Genomic DNA, 21,792 nt, shown 5'->3' on the forward strand with positions numbered 1-21,792 from the left:
CCTTGCAAATGCTTGATTAATCTCCAGGGTGTTAAATATATATTTTTCGAAGTATCACAATTAATTAAATTTATAGCTGGCAGAGAGGTTGTTCCTACCTGTACCCCATTAGATCTTCAAGCATAACTTCATAAGAATGAAATGTCAACCCAGAGTAAGACACTCATCTTTTTCTTTTCCTTAGAAATTTAAGTATGTAAACTCCGTTATAATCACCCCCCCCCCCCCCCACACACACACACACACACACACTTTACTATTGTGGACTAACTAACTGTGCACGTTAATATTATTTTCTTATTATTCATTTTTGTATTGATATTATTTTTCCATTGCACAGTTATTATATAATAATTTGTTATGATCATGAAAAATTTGAAATCTAATAAAGAAATAATTATTTAAAAAAACAGCAATTTGGGTGGCATTTCTCTCTCAGAGATACTGTAGCTTGTTACACTGTTTGATGTTTTTGCTTATGCTCAGAAAGACATTGGGTAGAAATCTCTTGTCTTTAGCAGGATTTTTACAGAAATACCTACAATCAATTTGCTGTCACCTTCATTATGAATTACAGATCTCTTGGTGCTCTAGTGCTGAAGTAACATCTGAACTGCTGGATTACCAAACCAGGTTGTATATAACTTTTTCAATCAAGCTGACAGATGGTATGTGTCATTGCAGGATGGACAGGGATAATTGGGTAGACAGAATGTCGTCTGAAGGCTGAGTGGGGAGGGGAGATGGTTCTGAGCTCTGCACAGCAGGGCAGGGCAGGGTGTAATACTGGGTATGTCCTCAGGGGGCAGCCTTACCTTTAAGAGCAGGTCTGCCGCACGGCTGTACCGGTAGCGAATGAAGACCCCCAGACCGATGGGCAGAAGGGTGCTGCAGAGAGCCAGGGTCACCGTCCCCAGGGGCAGCAGCTGCACCAGAGGAGTATTAATCCAGGCTCGGCTGTAGATCCACAGACAAAGGGGCATCAGCACCAGAGCCAGCAAAGTGGAGGATATGGTCATGATGATACTGCAAGGAGGCAAAAGTGCAAATTAAGACAGAGCCCCACTGTCCCTCCCCAAGAGACCCAGAAACATCCCAAGCGTGTCTGCAATTGAGACACTGCTACGGAGTCTGCTTTTTAAAGTTTGGCGCTAAAGCACAATAAAGAAAATACTTTCGAAGTCTGTGAGTGGGACTTGCAATAGTGCATTACTTCACAGCAGCTGACACTATATCTGTTTTGCCAGATATTGCAACAAAGGGCAGTGTTACCGACTGTCCTGTAATGTCTACAAAGGACAATTGTACAACTTTACCTAATCGGCCAAACCCTCCCCCCCAAAAAAAAAAAAAAAAAAATACCAATACTAGCAATAAATCCAAATTCCAAAAATTGGTACTACAATATATATGATCCCCAAAATCGGCCAATCCCCCCCCCCAAAAAAATACCAATACTAGCAATAAATCCAAATTCCAAAAATTGGTACTACAATATATATATGATCCCCAAAATCGGCCAAACCCCCCCCCAAAAAAAAATACCAACACTAGCAATAAATCCAAATTCCAAAAATTGGTACTACAATATATATGATCCCCAAACCTGAACCTACAACTCCGTTGTAGGTTCAGGTTTGGGGATCATATATATTGTAGTACCAATTTTTGGAATTTGGATCAATTGTACAACTCCATCACTATTTGCTAAATTCCAAATACTATTCCACTGCTATGAGAAGGAACATAATATAACAGCGGACTAGAACATGCTAGATTTCTTATAGCAAAAGGCATCTGGGTGGGTTTTTTGGGGTTTATTTCAATTCACTTTTGATGAAATTATGTCTGCAAAATTAATTTTAAAAAAAGACGAGAGATATCCCAAACATCAGTATAAATAACTCCTATCTACCAGAGCTAGAGATTGAACACGACGGGTGCTCTGGGTAAAATACTTCAGCCCAATTGTCTTACATGATGGGAAACAGCTTCTACAGGGTACATTTCATTTGACACATTTTGGACCGATATAACCAAAGGAGAAACTAAAAACAGGACTGACATTTTCTCAGCAGCCTGAGGATTTCCCCCAACCTTGAGGACGGCCCTTTTTCCTTTATAGTATAAAAATCGGGGCCACTCATTCGAAATATGGTCCTGAAATCCCTACGACCTATTTTTAATTCATTGAAAAACGAATAGAACCAGCTAAAGGGAAAACACCGATTTAACAGAGCGAAAGAAAAGCCGAAAACTTCTTTTTAGAATAGAAATAATTTCACATGGGGTCTAACGCCAATATCTGAGCTTTTTTAAATAAAAAAAAATCTGTCAAATCGCCAGGATTAGGTAATAACGAACTATATATTATGACATATTCCAAGTCTCCACTTCCATCTTCTAGCTTTGAATGTGCTCAACAAATAAAGAAACGGTCTCCTCCAGAAACTAAAATCCGACCCTTCCTCTCCCTTCACTTAATAATAACCCAACCTGTTGCTTCGAACTCGCTAGAGCGAGCGCTGTGCATTGCGCGGAGATTCCGCGTCGAATACCGAATACCTGAGGTTCATGTCTCCGTTGACCAGCACCGACATGATGTTGGAGAGGTTCCCTCCGGGGCAGCAGCCGCAGAGCAGCACGGCCACGGCGGCCACCTCGTCGAGGTTGAAGCAGAGGGCCAGCAGGAAGGCCACCAGGGGCATGATGAGGAAGGAGGAGACGAGAGCCAGCAGCAGCCCCAGGGGCCTCCGCAAGTACTGGCCGAACTGGCTCAGCTCCACCGTGCAGCCCAAGCCCAGCATGGTGGTGCACAGGGTCGCCCCGACCAAGAGACTGATGCCGTGGCTCAGAGGGGAAGTCCAGAAGGCCGGCGGCTCGGTGGCCCCCAGCCCCCGCGGGCTCCAGAGCTCCTCGCTGGCGCCGCTGGCCACATCTGGGAAGCCGGTGACAGCGTCGGAAGCAGAGGACAGGGTGGGGGCACTTGGGCTGTGGTCGCTCGCGCTGCCGTTCTCCATCTCGCTTCTCTATCTCGTTCCCCCAGTCTGAGACTGCATCGGAGGTGATAAGAGCGCTGCTGCTCAATGCAAATGCTCCTCACATAGCAGGTCCAGCCCTCCGAGCAGCTCTAGCCAAGCTCCCTGCCCTCTCTCTCTCTCTCATTGAAGAGCTCCGGCTCAGTACAGCGCGCCCAGAGCTCCAACTGCAGCCTCAGACACCAATGCAGCCTTCAGTCCACCGAGAATATATGTGTTATAGAGTGGAGGTCTCCTTTCAAGAGGCACCTAGGGCTCCTTTTACTAAGCCGCGTTAGGGCTTTAACGCGCGCTACATTGCGCGCGCGCTAGACCTTATGGCCAGCATTGGGCTAATCTGTGCTCCTGGAAAAAATGAATGCAGATAGTTTGGGGCACGGTAATTTCTTTAAATTAGTATGGGGTCCATTGGCATCTTATGTTATAAGTCAGTGTGTGTTTATTTCCGTATACATCGAAGGAGGGGGGGGGTATCTCTGTCCTAATTTGACCTTAGAGTATTCACACTTGGGGTGGGTGGGCGGATGGGAGGATCTTATTAATTTGATTAGGATAAGATTAATAGGAAACCCTACGTTGCTATGTTTTGTGGAATAATCATTGAATGGATGGGTGGGAGAAAATGATTAAGTAGAACTGTAAGTTGAATGTGTTTGTATTAAAATATTATATGTTCTATATTCCTGTAATGCACTATTGAAGTATGAAAATCAATACAGAATTTTTTTTTTTTAAACCCCATCAATAATTAAACTTACATCACAGTATCCTAAATTTAAAAAAAAATTAATAATTTTTTTAAAGAAATAGTGCTCGGACCCACAACCTACTAGTGTTCAAGTGTATAAAGGCAAACACAGGCTGCCATCAGACCATCGAAACTCGAGTCGAAGGGAAGACTTGTGTTTCTTGGCTTCCAGGAGTTTTGTAATGGTGCAGCACCAGCACGGCCTGTTTTAAGACCATTTAGTTCGCGAATACCACCATCAAGATAAGTGATTTTAACATCATTACGGTTCTGTTTGTGAATAGCAATATAGTCATGGTGGTACAGACGGTACTAGAAACATAGAAATAGACGGCAGATAAGGGCCACGGCCCATCAAGTCTGCCCACCCCAGTGACCCTCCCTATCTATCTCTGCGGATAGATCCCACATTTCTATCCCATCTGGCCTTAAAATCTGGCACACTACTGGCCTCAATAACCTGAAGTGGAAGACTATTCCAGCGATCAACCACCCTTTCAGTGAAGAACTTCCTAGTGTCACTGTGCAGTTTCTCGCCCCTGATTTTCCACGAATTTTATATCACTTTCAAATTGTCTGAGTACAGATATGACCTACCTTGGGGGAGGGGGGAGGGGAAACATCTTAGACTGAAAAGGAATAATTGCTGGTTTGTTGCCTTGAGAGTGAATGTGACTGTTGGGCAGATTGGACGGACCACACAGATCTTTATGTGCCGTCATTTACTATGTTACTATGACTGCAGGCAGCAGGTGTTAATGTGTTCCAAAACGTTTCCCAGGTGGACTGTAGCTGTTTTCCCCCACTAAGAGAGTCTATGTCCACTACCAACTGTCTTTCAAAAATGAAAAATATCATTTATTAGATTTTCTGGTTTTTACATTAGTTTTTCATACAAAGTAAACTGTATAAAATATAATACCGTATTTTCACGTAGATACTAGTGCAATGATGGTCTGATGGCAGCCTGTGTTTGGCTTTATACACTTGAACAATAATAGGATGTGGGTCTGAGCACTATTTATTAAAAAAATTATTAGTTTTTTTAAATTTAGGATACTGTGATGTAAGTTTAATTATTACTATTAAAAAATAAAAATACCCCTCCCCCCCAAAAAAAAAGCAATTTCAATGTAGCAAAATAAATACAGAAAGAGCAATAAGTTGGAGAATTTCCCTGCTGTCCTTGATCAGGTCACACTTCCTTTTTTTTTTTTTTCCAGGTGGTAGGCTAGGGAGAATTTCTCTTTCTTAACTGCTTTCTCCTCTTTCCCTTAGAATTATACAGAGATTTTCCTGCTTATTCTATGTAGAAAGTCTTTACTTTTCTGATATATTTGTATTTTGCACAATGTAAGAGAAAATGCATTTCTTCTATTTCTGCAGTGTTGCATTACAAAATCTGGGGAAATACTTTAAAAACCAATCGGAGGAAATTTTTTTTTCACTCAGAGAACAGTTAAGCTCTGGAACGCATTGCCAGAGGATGTGGTAAGAGCGGATAGTGTAGCTGGTTTTAAGAAAGGTTTGGATAAATTCCTGGAGGAAAAGTCCATAGTCTGTTTTTATTGAAAAAGACACAGGGGAAGCCACTGCTTGTCCTGTATCAGTAGCATGGAATATTTCTACACCTTGGGTTTTGGCCAGGTACTAGTGACCTGGATTGGCCACCGTGGGAATGGGCTACTGGGCTTGATGGACCATTGGTCTGACCCAGTGAGGTTATTCTTATGTTCTTATTTATTTCTCATCTGTATTTGGTGAGGATCCTTCTGCACTTTGTATATGTAGTTTCAATGTATGGATCTGCAGTTCAGTTTGCATCACCATTAGAATAATCTTTTTTTTTTTGTATGGTGAGTAGACTGGAGGAGGGGGAAGCATCCTAATTCTGCTCTATATCCAATATGGTGGAGAGGGGTGTTTTTTGGAATATCTGTTTGTAGAACTGAAAGTGTACAGTTGATACTGGGGTTCTTATGGTCTGGCACTAACGACATATTTCATGCCCACATAAGAGAATTGGTTGAATGATGTTATCACATAACTTTGAGAGTAGTTTTGCCATTATATTTGTCCAGATGTTTCTTTGTGCGTATAGGGCTCTTAGAGCTTTGTGGTATCTTTATACATTGGTGTCAGTTCTGTGAATGCACTGGATGTCTGAGCAACCTCCTTCATGCATGCATTGAAGAATCAGTGTCAGGTCAAAAGCGTGCCGGGACAAAGGTGTGCGCAGACAATTGAGCGCAGCGTGGAGGCGCGCGCCGCAGAAAATTACAGTTTTTACGGCTACGACAGGGGGGGGCATGGGGGAACCCCCCCATTTTACTTAATAGAGATCGCGCCACATTGTGGGGGTATTGTGGGGGGGTTGTAACCCCCCACATTTTACTGAAAACTTCACTTTCACCCTGTTTTTAGGGAAAAAGTTGTTTACAGTAAAATGTGGAGGGTTACAACCCCCCAAACCCCCCACAATGCCGGCGCGATCTCTATTAAGTAAACTGGGGGGGCTCCCCGTCGGAGCCCCTAAAAACTGTAATTTTCTTCGGCGCGCGCCTCCATCTTGCGCTCAGTTGTCGGCGCACGCCTTTGTCTTTCGCGGGGTTGTCTATGAACCGAAGAATCATTTCTGGGTATCTAAATTGACTCTAGTCTATGTTTTGACATTCAAATATCCAAAGTGGTAAAGAAGGCATTTTGAGCCAGATTCTGTTCACGATGCCTACATTTGTAAGTGCCTAGAACGTAGGCATCTAATCTAATCTAATCTAATTCACAACTTATTAATCACACTATACCATAAAGGCTCAAGCTGATTTACATCCAAAGAAGCTGTTAAATCTACGGAAAAATACAAAAGCAATCAATAATGAAAATAACATCACCCCATGAATATTACAGCAAATCATATAAAAATGTTTTTCACGGGGATAGGGGCCTACCGTGCAATTAATCTTTATTTTTTTGTCATTATGAGCTTGTTCCTATTACACACTATCATAGGTGTACCCTTGTGTGTGACATATGAAAATCAAATTGTGAATAACCACAATCAATCAAATTTTAGTGGTGTGAAATAAGACTAATAATGATAACAACAGCAATGTAAACCAGCACTTCTCGTTCAGGTGATTCCAATTCGTAAGGCAGCTGAAATGCTATAAGCAGCTGCAGCCACCAGGTTGGTAGAGTTTCTTGTCACCATAAATTTTCATTAGCAGCAGGGTTCAACCGAGCTCACTTTCGGGGGAACTTCCCCTTCATCAGGAACCCATTATCTTTTCAATTTTTTTATGTTTCCTCATCGATAGTACTATCTACTATTGTTGAAAACCACCATCTCAATAATGATCTATAGATTTCTCTTTTAGGAAATTATTACATTACATTAGAGATTTCTATTCCGCCATTACCTTGCAGTTCAAGGCGGATTACAAAAGAGTTATAGAAGGAGGGTTACAAAGTCAGATCACAGGTCATTTCTTGTGAAGGTAATGAGTAGATCAGGTAGTATCAGTGAGTTAGGGAGAAGATGGGAAGAAGGAAGGTACTCGTGGTATTAAGCCTTGTTCAGGGATTTCTTGAAGAGTATAGGCTTTATTTCCTTTCTGAAGATCTTATAATCTGGGGTTGTTATCAGCAGATTGGAGATTTGGTTATCTATTTTCGCTGCTTGAGTGGCTAGGAGGCCATTGTATATTTTTTTCTGTTTAACTTCTTTGATTGGGGCGGGGTGAATGGGGGGTGTGTTTTTCTGTCTGGCTGAGGTAGTTTAGATGGGGCGGTTGTTCAGGTAGGTGGGGCTGTCTCTGTTTATAGTTTTAAATAGTATACAGTAGAATTTAAATGGTATTCTTTCCTGGATTGGAAGCCAGTGTGAGTTGAGGTATTCCTCTGTGATGTGGTTATGTTTCCTCAATGAGTAGACGAGTCTCAGAGCTGTGTTTTGAATTGTTTGTAATTGTTTAATCATTGTTGCAGGGGAGGTAGAGGATGTTATAATAGTCTAGTAGACCTAGGATTATCCAAAGGATTATCCAAACCTTTTTTAAACCCCGCTAAGATAACTGATTTAACCACATTCTCTGGCAACAGTTCCAGAGTTTGGGAGATTAATTACACATCCCCCCCCCCCTTTACAAAACCTTAGTGCATTTTTTAGCGCCAGCTGCGGTGGTAACAGCTACGACACTGACAGAAGTCCTATGAGTATCGGAGCTATTACTGCTACAGCTAGTGCTAAAAACCGCACTACAGTTTTGTAAAAGAGGAGTGGGGGAGGGGGGGGTTGTTCTAAATCTACTACTTAGTAGCTTCATCGCATACCCCCTAGTCCTAGTATTTTTGGACAGAGAACTCAAGCAATTCATCGCTACCCTTTCCACTCCACTCATGTGGTTCTGTGGGGGATACTCTACCCAACAGTGAGTTCCCTCTGCTGAATTTCTCCTAAAAAAAATTTTTTTTTTTTTTAATTAGAAAATAATATAAATTTGGATTTTTGAGATTTGTTATTATATGTTCTACATTTTGAGATTGTATTCTATTCAGGAAGACTTTCACAAAAGAGGATTTTGATTTTTGTTACTGAAGTGGAACTACCTCCTTTGTTTATTTCCCACTGAGTCTTTGCTAATTTACCCCTTTATATTTGAAATTTCGCTGACTACCTTATCACGTTTCACATATTATTTAAAAAGATTATGTTGATACAAAGGGCTCTCTATGGCAATAGACCTCCCTACTTAAGGGCTCCTTTTATAAAGCCAAATACGATGTAGCCCATTACATTTGCTGCACCAGGACTTGATACTGTGGCTATGCAAAAGGGGCTGTAAATTCATGAACTATTTCATACACAGATGTAAGGACTTTAAGATCAAAGGCCTAATATACAGTAGACGGGTGACCCCAAGACTTTCTGATGCAGACTGGGCATCAAGAAGATGTAGTACTGCTCCTGCATCATAGGATCAACTGCCAGTTGCTATAAGAACTATCAAATCATCTCCTAAATGTAAGAAGCAATTAAAGGCTTATGTCTTTCAGCTGGCATGTGGGACAGCAGAGTTAGAATGGAGGAATGGAGTGCAAAATGACTAAAGAAAGAGAGAAGATTTTTAAAATGTGGAGGGGCTTTATCTTTATCTTTTTTTTTTTTTAATTCTTTATTCATTTTTTAATCTTACATCAAGTGTACAAATAATAAAACATTTGAATTTAAATATATCACTTGAATTTCTTTCTAGTATAACATCAAATATATAAATTTATTCCCTTCCCACCCACCCTTTCCTTTAACATTTAATCAAAAATATACAAATATAAATATTCTTTTCTATTGATTAAACCTTCAGTAAACTTTAAACCACCCTCCTCCCCCCATTTGCAAATATACTTTCAATAGAAAGTGGTATCTATTCATTACAGTAAGTTGTCAATAATTAAAATAACATCACCCCATGAATATTACAACAAATCATATAAAAATGTTTATTTAGGAGGGGCTTTTTCAATAGGACATCCAAGTCCAACTTGGGACGTTTCTTGCAAGACATCCAAAACTCAGGGCAAGAGAAATGTCCATTTTTGAAATAGCTAGAAGTCCAAATTTTTTTTTCCAAAAATTGCCTACTTAGACGTCGTGGCCATCAAGACATCCAACCTTAGGATGGCTAACTTTGTTTGCTATTTTCAACCACAGAAAAGTCCAAGTTCAAAATGTCCAAATCCAGACCATCTGAACTTGGGGGGGGGGGGGGGGAGGGAACAGCATTGTAATGGACTGGCCATGCAAACATTACAACAGAGCAGTGGGACAATTCAGTGGACACTGCTGTGAACTCAGTGGCGTAGTAAGGGCAGGAGGCGACCACTGGGGGAGTGTGGGAGGATCATTACTTCATCCCTTCAGTGGTCATCGTTTTAGCACTTAGATGCTTTCAAACAGGTCTAACTCCGAATGCCTGGCCACACAGACATCCAAGCAGAGCAGTAGGGCACCCTAGGAGGCACTGCAGTGAACCTCACATAAAAAGGCCTAAATACACATCTCATCATAACCTCCTTATAGTATATATGGTGAGCCCTCCCAAACTCACCCAAAACCTACTGAACTCAACTTGTACCCCACACCAATAAACTTTATGCTTCCAGGTGTCACCTATATGTAGGTACAGTGAGATTTGGGTGGGTTTGGGTGGGCTCACACTTTCTATCACAGGTGTAGTAGTTAGAATGGGATATGGGCCTGTGTCCCCTTCTCTGGATTCTACTGCACTGTATTCCAGAGACCCACTTGCCTCTTTACAAGGACTGGCCATAACATCTGAGGTTATCATACAAGCAGGTATGTACTGTTTCATTCACATCTTTGGAGGGTGCAAAGGGATCAGTGACCACTTGGTGGGGGGGGGGGAGGTCATGCCTTCCCTCCAGTGGTCATCTGGAGGGAAGAAGGCACCTTTGTGGCACTTATTCATGATTAAAACAGGTCTAGCTCCAAACATCCAAACGGTGCCCTGGTGTATTCTTAAATGTTTGATTATTTATTTATTTATTCAATTTTCTATACCGTTCTCCCAAGGGAGCTCAGAACGGTTTACATGAATTTATTCAGGTACTCGAGCATTTTTTCCTATCTGTCCTGGTGGGTTCACAATCTTGTCTAATGTACCTAGGGCAATGGGGGGATTAAGTGACTTGCCCAGGGTCACAACGAGCAGTGTGGGTTTGAACCCACGACCTCAGGGTGCTGAGGCTGCAGCTTTAACCACTGCACCACTCTAGAAATCAAAATGTAGTAAAAGTGAACCAAGTGTAAGACAATGAAGCCTTTGTGACATCACTGAGGTTGGCTCTCAGGCATTGGTGGAATGAGGCATTATTGCATCACAATATCAGCTCTGGTTATCAAAGGCTGAAACTTTTCACACTATTCATTCAGTTTTCTATACTATTCTCCCAGGGGAACTCAGAACGGTTTACATGAATTTATTCAGGTACTCACGTATTTTTCCCTATCTGTCCTGGCAGGCTCACAATCTATCTAATGTACCTGGGGCAATGGGGGATTAAATGACTTGCCCAGAGTCACAAGGAGCAGCGTGGGTTTGAACCCACAACCTCAGAGTGCTGAGGCTGTAGCTTTAACATTGCGCCACACTACACCTCTATCATGACCCTTGAAATTTAGATGAACTACTGACAAACTGCATAGAAAATTGGCTAGACAATAGGTTTCAAAAATATCATATTGGAAGGGTTTGAGGAGAAAAACGAACATCTGTCTCTTTATGCCTCTTTGTGCCACTTTTTGGATGTTTTTTCTTTTCAAAATGAGCCTCTAAATCTTCTAGCTTAGATTATAGACATAGCTTGGGAGTATTAGTATTTCTAGGCTGCACTCCCTTCTGCATGCAACATTATTCAGCAGGGAAAATTGTTACAGTCTGAAATAAATTTCTGTAAATAATCTGTGAAATAAAATTTCTGTAAATATCTGAAAAATCTGCAGAGTTTGAAATAATAGCAAGAGGAAATGTACTGCATTGTATTTTGCTTTTTTTAACTGTAATCCATTCAAGGCGTCAAGTGATATTTCATATTAAGTTTAGCACTAGGATTAGGCTCGCATATCCCAAGGTGGTCTGTAGGACATTCATTAGTTCACTTCTCAAAAATGGGGTACACAGATTTTTATTTGTCAGCTTTTGCCCTCTTAAATTATATTCTTTCCTTTTGTGTAACCATTATTTCTTTATTTAGTTCGTGCCATTTTCAGTTGTAGTTCAGTACAGTACATGATTAAATTAAGGAAGGGTAATTAACAGGGAGGCCATTTACTGAGTAGGAGTTCTCTGAAGGGAGCAGTTAAAAGCCTGAAACAGAGCTAGGGAGCTCTAACTCACCAGTCCGTTGACATGAAATCCTAAGCGTGCAGTCACTGTTAATTTGAGAAATTCCCATTGGATTTTCACAATTAAAATATAGTTCAAATGAATTGTGTCAGTCTTAAGTATTGTTTTTTCAACTGTCACAGTGATTTAGTGAAATGTTAGACTTCTGAGCCAAACAAAATGAGAGCCATAAGACATTGAAGGCTTACGAGATCCTTGTCTTAGGCTACTCTTGTAGGCATAGGGCTTAATTTTTGGGAGAACAGTCCAGAACATAGTTCCACCACTTCTTGTAAGACTCCAGGGGCCCAGTGCTCAAAACCTAATACCATTCAGTTAGAGGCAGTTAGTGCTGGAACAGCAGAATGTTCCAGCATGAGTATCTTTGGGTTTTGGCCAGGTACTAGTGACCTGGATTGGCCACCATAAGAACGGGCTACTGGGCTTGATGGACCTTTGGTCTGACCCAGTAAAACTATTCTTATGTTCTTAATGTGCACAATAGATGGCTGCAACTTGTAGTTAAATGAATGTTAATGAAGTTACAGTAAAAATCTTGGTTTGCGAGCATAATTCATTCCAGAAGCATGCTTGTAATCCAAAGCACTCATATATCAAAGCAAATTTCCCCATAGGAAATAATGGAAACTCAGAAGATTCATTGCACAACCTAAAAACTTTAATACAAAATACTATACATACTTGTATTGCAAGACCTCGCTCATTTAGAACAGTCACTACACTCCTGCAAAGTCAGAGAGAGAATAACCATCAGCTCAGTTGTGATGTATGTATACTGTATGCACTCTGTCACAGGGTAGGCCCTGCGACTGAGCAGGGTAGTGAAAGGACGCCTATGCCCAGGGCTAGGCAAGGGAAAATACTCGTCCAAAGAGATAAAACACTACCCACACCAACACCTCAGCCCAGAACTACCGGCAGGCAGGGAAGGTTCAGTGAAGAGTAAAGAAGTACCTATTTGTTTTCGTCGGTGTTTGAGAAGGGAGAACAATGGGTGAAGGGAACTAAAGGTACTCGGGATAGTGTTCCTAGGAGGAAGATGCACCACACATCACCTGCCCTTCATGGGGAACACAATTCCAGGCAACACCAGGAACATTCCAGTCCTCCAGTTGGGCAGGAACAAGCTACACCTGTTGCTAATTATCCTGAGGCTTATAGGGACCAGCAGCAGTGCTCAGAAAGGAGGCTGCCACTGAACCAACCCATGCTGTACCAGAGGGGAAGGCCTGGAGACCCGTTCCAAGAGCCCGGAGCAATGTACTTCAGCCTAACACCCAGGTCAGATCTAATTGCTTAGAAGCTGAAATGTTAGAGGAGTGCATGAGAGAAGCTTCAGATAGTGAAGATTTTGTAGACCTGGAAGAAGCCATGGACTATAAAGAAGGAAGTGATGATTCTGACCAGTGGGCTATGGAAACCAATGGGGTTTAAAGAAGTTAGGCTGAGTTTGGGTTGTGCTAGTTAATGGGCTGACTGTCTTTGTAACCTTCAAGTCAGAAGAGAGGTTACTGAAAACCTTGTGGTTTGAGAGGGTTCCTTGCATTCTTTTGAGCAAGAACCACAGGGTTTATAGGCTGAGGCACTTAGCACTGCCCAGACTTGGCAGTAGTGGGAGGCCTTTTTCCTTTTGAAGTTTTGGCTTAGACTGGATTGTGGGCCCTAGTTGGGAGGGACCACAGCCAACGGTCATTGTGGGAGGAGGTCCCTTCTGCCCTGAGCTCTGCATCCAGAGAGCTCAGAGGCGGGATCAGTCTAAAGCCGCCAGAAGTGATTGCCGGCAGAGACTGTATCCAACTAAGAGAGAGTATTTTGAAAGTAGTTGAAATCCATGGACTATTATTGCCTTGATGCAATGAAGAGTCAATTTGGACTATTATTGAGAAACACAAGTTTATTTTCTTTTGGAACTGTGGAGGCAAACTGTAGATTTTGAAAGCTGAAGTTCCTAATGGAAGAAAGAATTTTGTTATGGAAGCGGAACTGGGTGTTTTTCATTTGATCCACCAACTCCAATCAACACTGATAATCCGCTCAGTCAGCACCTTGTGCCCTGGGCTCTTTCAGTCATTCCCGCTTGGGCGTGGCCTGGCCTAGGTGATACACGGTGACAACTCATATTGCAAGACTTTACTTGTCTGGACTTCCAGAAAGCATTCGACAAGGTCCCGCACACAAGGCTTATAAGGAAACTACTAAGCCACGGAATTGAAGGGGACGTACTTAGATGGATAGGCAAATGGCTAGAGAATAAATTGCAGAGGGTAAGCATAAATGGGAAATTCTCGGACTGGGAGAAGGTGACTAGCGGAGTGCCCCAGGGCTCGGTTCTTGGGCCCATCTTATTTAATATCTTCATAAATGACCTTGAAGAGGAAACAACAAGTATTATAATCAAGTTTGCAGATGATACAAAACTATGTCGGGCAGTTGGGTCACAAAAAGAAAGTGAAGATCTCCAGAAGGATCTAAATCAGCTGGAGGAATGGGCGGAAAAGTGGCAAATGAGGTTTAACATAGACAAATGCAAGGTGATGCACCTGGGTAAGAAAAATAAGGAACATGAATATAAAATGTTAGGTGTAACATTGGCCAAATCCGATCAAGAAAGAGACCTGGGGGTACTGATAGATAGGAACCTGAAGCCGTCGGCTCAATGTGCGGCGGCAGCAAAGAAAGCAAACAGAATGTTAGATATGATAAAGAAGGGGATCACGAGTAGATCGGCGGCCGTTATAATGCCACTTTACAGAGCAATGGTCAGACCACACTTGGAATACTGTGTCCAACACTGGTCTCCATACCTAAAAAAGGATATAACCCTGCTGGAAAGGGTGCAGAGGCGAGCCACGAAGTTAGTAAAAGGTATGGAAAATTTGAGCTACAAAGAACGACTCGAAGGACTGGGACTGTTCACCCTCGGGAGGAGGAGACTGCGAGGAGATATGATTGAGACTTTTAAAATACTGAATGGATTCGATAAAATTGAGCAAGAAACACCGTTGTTCACATTGTCAAAAGTGACACAGACAAGAGGTCATGGACTGAGGCTGAGGGGCAGCAGGCTCAGGACAAATGTCAGGAAATTATATTTCACACAGCGAGTGGTGAACGCTTGGAATGCTCTCCCAGAGGAGGTGGTGACGGAGACTACCATTCTGGGTTTCATGCGTGAGTTGGATGCACACCTCCTTGCAAATCACATTGAGGGATATGGGTAATCAGGGTCTCCATCTGGGAGCACCTGGCTTGGCCTCCGCGTGTGCGGGTCACCAGAATAGATGGACTTAAAGTCTGATCCGGTGAAGGCGTTTCTAGTAAAGTATTGGGGTTCAAGAAGGGATTTCTGAAGAAAAGGGGATAGAAGAGTACGGATAGAGGACTACTACACAGGTCCTGGACCTGATGGGCCTCCGCGTGTGCGGACTGCTGGGCATGATGGACCTCTGGTCTGACCCAGCGGAGGTAATGCTTAATGTGCTTATGTTTAGAACAGTCACTACCCTCTTGCAGCGTCAGAGAGAGAAGAACCATCAGCTCAGTTGTGATGTGTGTACAGTGTTCTCCCGGTTGTTCACGGTCGGCGGTTCGTGGTCCCAGTCATTCGCAGTATTTTCCAGCCGTGAACCACTGAAAAGGAGAGGGCAGCGGGAGAGGCAGGAGAGAGCAGCCGGAGCGCCGCGAGTGCAGGAAATCACTTGCGGTACGCTCCGACCACCTCTTCCTGCACTAAGTCGGGCCTTACCCAATCAGAAACTGCTTTGACACACAGCTCCTGATTGGATAAGGCCCAACTTAGTGCAGGAAGAGGCGGTCGGAGCGTACCGCAAGTGATTTCCTGCACTCACGGCGCTCCGGCTGCTCTCCTGCTGCTCTCTCCCGCTGCCCTCTTCAGGCTCCCCCATGAAAAATCGTATTCACAGTTTTTTGAGATTCACGGGGGTTCCTGGAACGGAACACCCACAAATATCGGGGGAGTACTGACTGTATGTACTCATATAGCAAGACATACTTGCATATCAAGTTAAAATTTAATCAAATGTTGTGCTTGTCTTGTTAAACACTTGCAAACCAAGTTACTTGCAATCCAAGGTTTTACTGTATTCAGTAATTCCTCACAATAAGCAGAAGACAGAGCAGAAGCAAGTGCTAGCCCTAACGCTGAAAACTGCCTGTTCAGGGATGGTATTCAAGGTTTCAAGGAATTAGATTGTAAGCTCTTCAGAGCAGGGACCATCTATTACCTGTCAAATGTACAGCACTGCATATGCCTTTCAGGGTTATAGAAATGACAAATAGTAATAGTGGTAGATAGGATTTCTTCTCCATTTCTCACATTAAACTGCTGGTTTATGTTTTTTTCGAAGCGGAAGAAAGCCCGTGCAGCCTCAGCGTGCTGATAGTGAGAAACAAACGTGTGCAAGCTGGAGCAAGGCCAAAAGTGAAAGCATGCATTGGCGCCGTTTTTGCACTTAAACAGAAGCAATGCCCTGTACCTCGGGATTACTGCCTCGAGATGCAGGGCATTGAAGTTGGTCCAGAATGCAGCTTCGTTACGGGAATATGAAAGAGAGAACACATCACACCAATAATAAAATTGCATTGGTTTCTGATCAAATTTCGGATTGAATTTAAAACATTAGTATTGGTTGCAGCAAATTTTCTGTGATGATGCTCCAGTTGTTTTGAAACAGCTCCTGTCTTTGTATTGCCCCAACTACACATTAAGATCTGAGTCGGGAATTAAGTTTTGTGGGAGTGTGTGGTGTAGTGGTTAGAGCTACAGCCTCAGCACCCCCAGGCTGTGGGTTTGAATCCCACAATGCACCTTTTGACCCTGGGCAAGTCACTTAATCCCTATTGCCCCAGGTATATAAGAACATAAGAAGTTGCCTCCGCTGAGGCAGACCAGAGGTCCATCTCGCCCATCAGGCCCACTGCCTAAATAGTGGTCTCTGACTAATTTTACAAATTACCTCTAATCCTATCCCTATAACCTTACCTCTACTCTTATCTGTACCCCTCAATCCCTTTGTCCTCCAGGTACCTGTCCAGACCTTCTTTGAAGCCCTGTAGCGTGCTTCTGCTTATCACATCCTCCGGTAAGCGCGTTCCATGTATCCACCACCCTCTGGGTGAAAAAGAACTTCCTGGCATTTGTTCTAAACCTTTCCCCTCTCAATTTCTCCGAGTGCCCCCTTGTACTTGTGGTTCCCCATAGTTTGAAAAATCTGTCCCTGTCCACTTTTTCTATGCCCTTCATGATCTTGAAGGTTTCTATCATGTCTCCTCTGAGTCGTCGCTTTTCCAGCGAGAAAAGCCCCAGCTTTTTCAGTCTGTCGGTATATGAGAGGTCCCCTATACCCTTTATGAGCTTAGTTGCTCTTCTCTGGACTCTCTCAAGTACCGCCATGTCCTTCTTGAGGTACGGCGACCAGTACTGGACACAGTACTCCAGGTGCGGGCGCACCATTGCATGATAGATAGAGTGGGAGCCCACCGGGACAATTAAGGAAAAATGCTTGTGTACCTGAATAATTTGTAATCTACATAGAACTGTAGGATATGCGGAATATAATTTTTTTTAATAAGTTTTTATTGGCAGAATATAATAGAGTGTATTTTCAGAACACTAGAATGGGTTAATTTTCATGTGGCTCTTCTGTGTAGGAATAATCTTCCAGATGGTTACAACATTGTGTCTAAATGTAGTTTTAAGAAATTGTTGAAGCCATATCTACTGCATTTGTACAAACGTTTTGAGTGTGTGGAAGTATAAAAACCTAAGAATAGACTTACTGGTTCGGACCAATGGTCCATGTAGCCCAGTAGCCCGTCTTCACAGAGGCCAATCCAAGTCACAAGTACCTGGCAAAAACCCAAATAGAAGCAATATTCCATGCCATCGATCCAGGGCAAGAGGTGGCCTCTCATGTCTGTCTCAACAGCAGTTCATGGACGTTTCCTCCAGGAACTTGTCCAAATCTTTTTTTTAAACAAGCTACACACGTGCGCACATTTGTGTGATGTCATTGTGTTGCATCCGCGCACGCGTAGATGCCTTCCGGATGCAGCCCTAAGCTCAATGATTTTCCAAAGCCCAGACAAAGTGCTGGGTTTTGAAAACCTAGGGTGGACCAAGATGGCGGCGATGTAGAGGAGCTGCGAGAGACGCTGTTAATAAGCTCCTAGCCTGCATTTCATTAATACCTTATATCGATGCCTTCTAAGAGGAAAGGGGTGCTTAGGGTCTCTGCCTCGTCGGCCCTGACGTACACCCCGATTCAGCAGACGATGGACCGTTTCTTCGCGCCTTCTCCGGCACTCATACAGGCTGGAGTGGAGAGCTCGGCGATGACGGGAGGGAGTCATTGGCCCTTTCGGGCACTGAGACATCGTTGTCTCCTTCGGCTCCCAAGACGCCTCCGTGTCTGGCAACAGCTGAAACGCTGTGGCGAGAGACACACGCTTCCGGAAGTGAAAGCGTGGGGTCTCCCAGCGACGGCACAGCGTTGTCGGCGGAACGGCGGATGGAAACAACAGCAGAGAGAGGGGATCTTTCCCTCTCCCAGACGGAGGTCTCCATGAATAGCATCTGGCAATTGCTGCAGAGGATGGAAGAAAAAATTGAAAAATCAACTGAAGAGGTAACAAAACTAAATGAAAAACTGGAATCATTGACTGGGTCAGTTGAATCTATGAAGTTAGAGTATACAGGCCAAGCCAAGCAAATGCAGGTGGATATACAACATTTGCAACAATTTAAATTGGCTTCAATTAAAGATAGCTCCATTATTCACAAGAAATTAGAACAATTTGAAAACTTTAATAGGGGTTTGAACCTCCGCTTTCTAAATTTTCCTCAAACTTCAGGTGTGTTACCTATTGACTTGCTAAAAAGATATTTCATTGAGAATTTGGAAATTTCTTCAAACTGTATTCCTCCAATTAATAAAATTTATTACTTACCAAATAAAAAGATGCCTAATGAAAATGGAAAGATAAATGGAATCAAGATTGGGAAAGTAAGAGAAGGAGAGACAAATGTGATAGATTTTGCAAATGTGACGGCTTTACTGGAACAAACGATAACATCTGAAATGGACAAAGCAACGTTACTAGTATCATTTGTTTTTGAACAGGATGTGAATATGATTATGAAATTGTTTATCAAAAATTCCTAAAAATTATTTGGGGGACAGAAAATATGGATATATCCTGATGTAGCTAAGACTACACAAGAACGGAGGAAAGAATTTCTTTCAATGCGACAACAGACTATAAATATTGGAGCAACTTTTTTATTGGTATATCCCTGCAAATGCATGGTTAGGTACTTAGGTATTAAATATGTTTTTTTCTCTCCTAACCATCTGAAGGAATTTCTAGATGTTAAGCAGATCATCAAGGATTAAGGGATAATAATAGTAATGGGCGCATGATACATTATGCCTTTCTTCTTTGCAGTATTCCTCTAAATTTCTCTCTAAATTTATGTTTATGGTCACCCCCTGTTATTGTGGTCTAAGTAGGGGTTTATCATTATGATGATTGTTGTAAAAGTATTATTGTGTTGAAATTTTCTTTTTCCCTGTATTTTATGTAACAAGAATTAATTCTTGTAAAATAAGATTGAATAATTATAAATAAAAAATTTAAAAAAAAAGAAAAAAAAAGAAAACCTAGGGTTACCAGATTTTCCTGCGGGAAACTCCAGACCCATGGCCACGCCCTCAGGGCTGCCCAGTTCCGCCTCTGTCACACCCTGTTCTGACCCCAGCCTCAAATGGAGGACTTGTCTGGGTAAATCCGGACATCTGGTAGCCCTACCTGCAACAAGCCACAGGGTCCATGAAAAGAAGAATTAATACTTGGGGAACATGGGTCATTTTTATCAAGCAGTGGAAACGGTGCTGGTACTCATTACCCCCTTTACAAAAAGAAAAGCCCTGACAATGACATAATATGACACAAAAACAGAAGCCTGTACTGAAGCGGCCATAATGGTAGACACCTCATAGTTTCACTGTGTTGCTATTTCTACTACTACTATGGAATGTTTTTTTTTAATTCTTTATTCATTTTCAAACTTACAATAAGTGTGACATATGTTCAAATAAATTAACGATAAATACATCACTTAATAATCATTATTGGTGCAAAACAAACTCTTATCACCCCCCACTTCCCACCCTTTCCTACCATATAATCAAATATCTTATAGAATATGTAATAGTAAAATAACCCCCCCTCCCCCCCTCACTATTGAAACTTGTAAATTTAAGGGAAACAATTTCATCTAAACAGTACAATATTTTGTTAATGGATCCCACACATCTTGAAATTTCCTGAAACATCCCTGCTGTATTGCAATAAATCTCTCCATTTTATAAACATGACAAAGAATTCCACCAGAAATTATAATTTAATCTACTCCAATGTTTATAGATTTTCATATGCGAGAGGCATTCATCGATTTAAACTTTCTCTTCCTTCTAGGAAAAGAATTCAAGGAGTTAAGAATTTTAGCAGCTCCCTATGGAATGAACTTCCCCTAATTTTGAGGTGTTCCTTCCAATTCTTCCGTAAACTTCTAAACTTTTTTATTTGCTAAAAATTTTGAAAACTAACTCTTGTATTTCAGTTTACTTTATTTTTTAAAATTTATTGTTAACCGCGTCGAGCTTAAAGTTTAGTTTAGTTGATTTATCATTTCTATAGCTCTGTATTTCTGCAGTAGAAGGGTGAGAGGGAACGTTTTACTAATCAGTAACCTCGATGGGCAAAAATTGGATTGCATGAATGATTCACTTAGCACAAAGATCAATCAGCAGAATTAAGAAATGCACAGAGATCTGAACCGACACAATCCCATAGATGCTTGCGACAAAAACAAGAGGACAGGTCAGGAGCCATCCTCATATTTCACAGGAGACAGACCAAAGCCAGAGTCTGCTTTTATCGTGACGTGCATGCAGATTGTCAGGGCATCCTAACAAGGAGCATTCTGCTAGAACATGACTTGGAATTTGTAGGGGTGCCTCACATGTACAATTTCATTCAAAAATGTCTGTGTCCTGGGTGAAAGTGAGACAGTCGGAGTGTGAATAATCTATCACAGTAGGGCTGGCCAGGAAAACCTATAGTTGGAAAAACTGTGTGAACTGAAGTATTTCCCTTGAATCTGATTGTGCTTCATCAGAAAAAAAAAAAAAAAAAAAAAATTAAAGCCCATCCTGGGGCCTCTCAAAGCTACTAATTACATCAAGCTCTGTTTTTGTTTTTTGTAAAATTTGTTATTTTTGCATAATGGAGCAAAATTTGTGCTATTATAGCTATAAGTTTTATATCTTCACACTCAGCAATGATCCATTGATAAAAAAACATTTTGGGCTCTTTTTACTAAGGTGCGCTAGTGTTTTTAGCGCACGCAGCAGATTAGCATACGCTAACCCCGCGCTATGCGGTTACAACAAACGCCAGCTCAATGCTGGTGTTAGCGTCTAGCGCGCTTAGTAAAAAGAGCCCTTTATGTCATCTGTTTTATTGAAAAAGAACAACAGGAGAATGTTTTCCTATTCTTTTGTGGTTGTAACACTATTAGTGGGGTTCTAAGGAATCTGACCCCACTTGTTATAATAAGCATATTGGAGAATCTAGTGTTATTTCCGTACTGATTTATTGTTCTTTGTCAATAAAACAGAGTTGGCATAAAATGTCTTTTTATCAATGTATCATTGCTGAGTTATAGCTATAATACCAAGAAATTTGCTCCATTATGCAAAAATAATAGCAAATATTTTTCAAAAAAAATATCTTTATTCATTTTCATTCTAAAAACAGTGCATACAAAAAATTGCATAATAAGTTACCTGAAAAAACAGCACTTATATCCAACAGTGAAATACATAAGAATAATTTTCATCCCCTCCCCCCCTGATTTCAATATATTCAATATACCCATTCAATAGTACTAACAACTCATAAATAAATCAATCCCTATACATTATCCTTCTCCCTCCCACCCACCCCCTTCCCTGGATGTGTAAAGTATAACCAAAGTAAAGAGAAAAACCATTCA

The 21,792-nt window shown here is 41.8% G+C and overlaps 1 protein-coding gene across 1 annotated transcript in view; it reads right to left on the minus strand.

Annotated features, from left to right (window-relative positions):
- SLC10A4 (solute carrier family 10 member 4) overlaps positions 1-3,051 on the minus strand; it is a 30,811-nt gene extending 27,760 nt beyond the window's left edge. Inside the window, exons 1-2 of the mRNA XM_033945931.1 lie at positions 2,566-3,051; positions 816-1,026 (exon numbers count right to left, since the gene is read on the minus strand). Of these exons, the coding sequence (XP_033801822.1) occupies positions 816-1,026; positions 2,566-3,020 (666 nt within the window). The 5' untranslated portion in view covers positions 3,021-3,051. The remainder of the gene's footprint in view (positions 1-815; positions 1,027-2,565) is intronic.
- Positions 3,052-21,792: the final 18,741 nt, after the last annotated feature.

Source organism: Geotrypetes seraphini, chromosome 1 (assembly GCF_902459505.1).
Source record: "Geotrypetes seraphini chromosome 1, aGeoSer1.1, whole genome shotgun sequence".
Classification (NCBI taxonomy): Eukaryota; Metazoa; Chordata; class Amphibia; order Gymnophiona; family Dermophiidae; genus Geotrypetes; species Geotrypetes seraphini.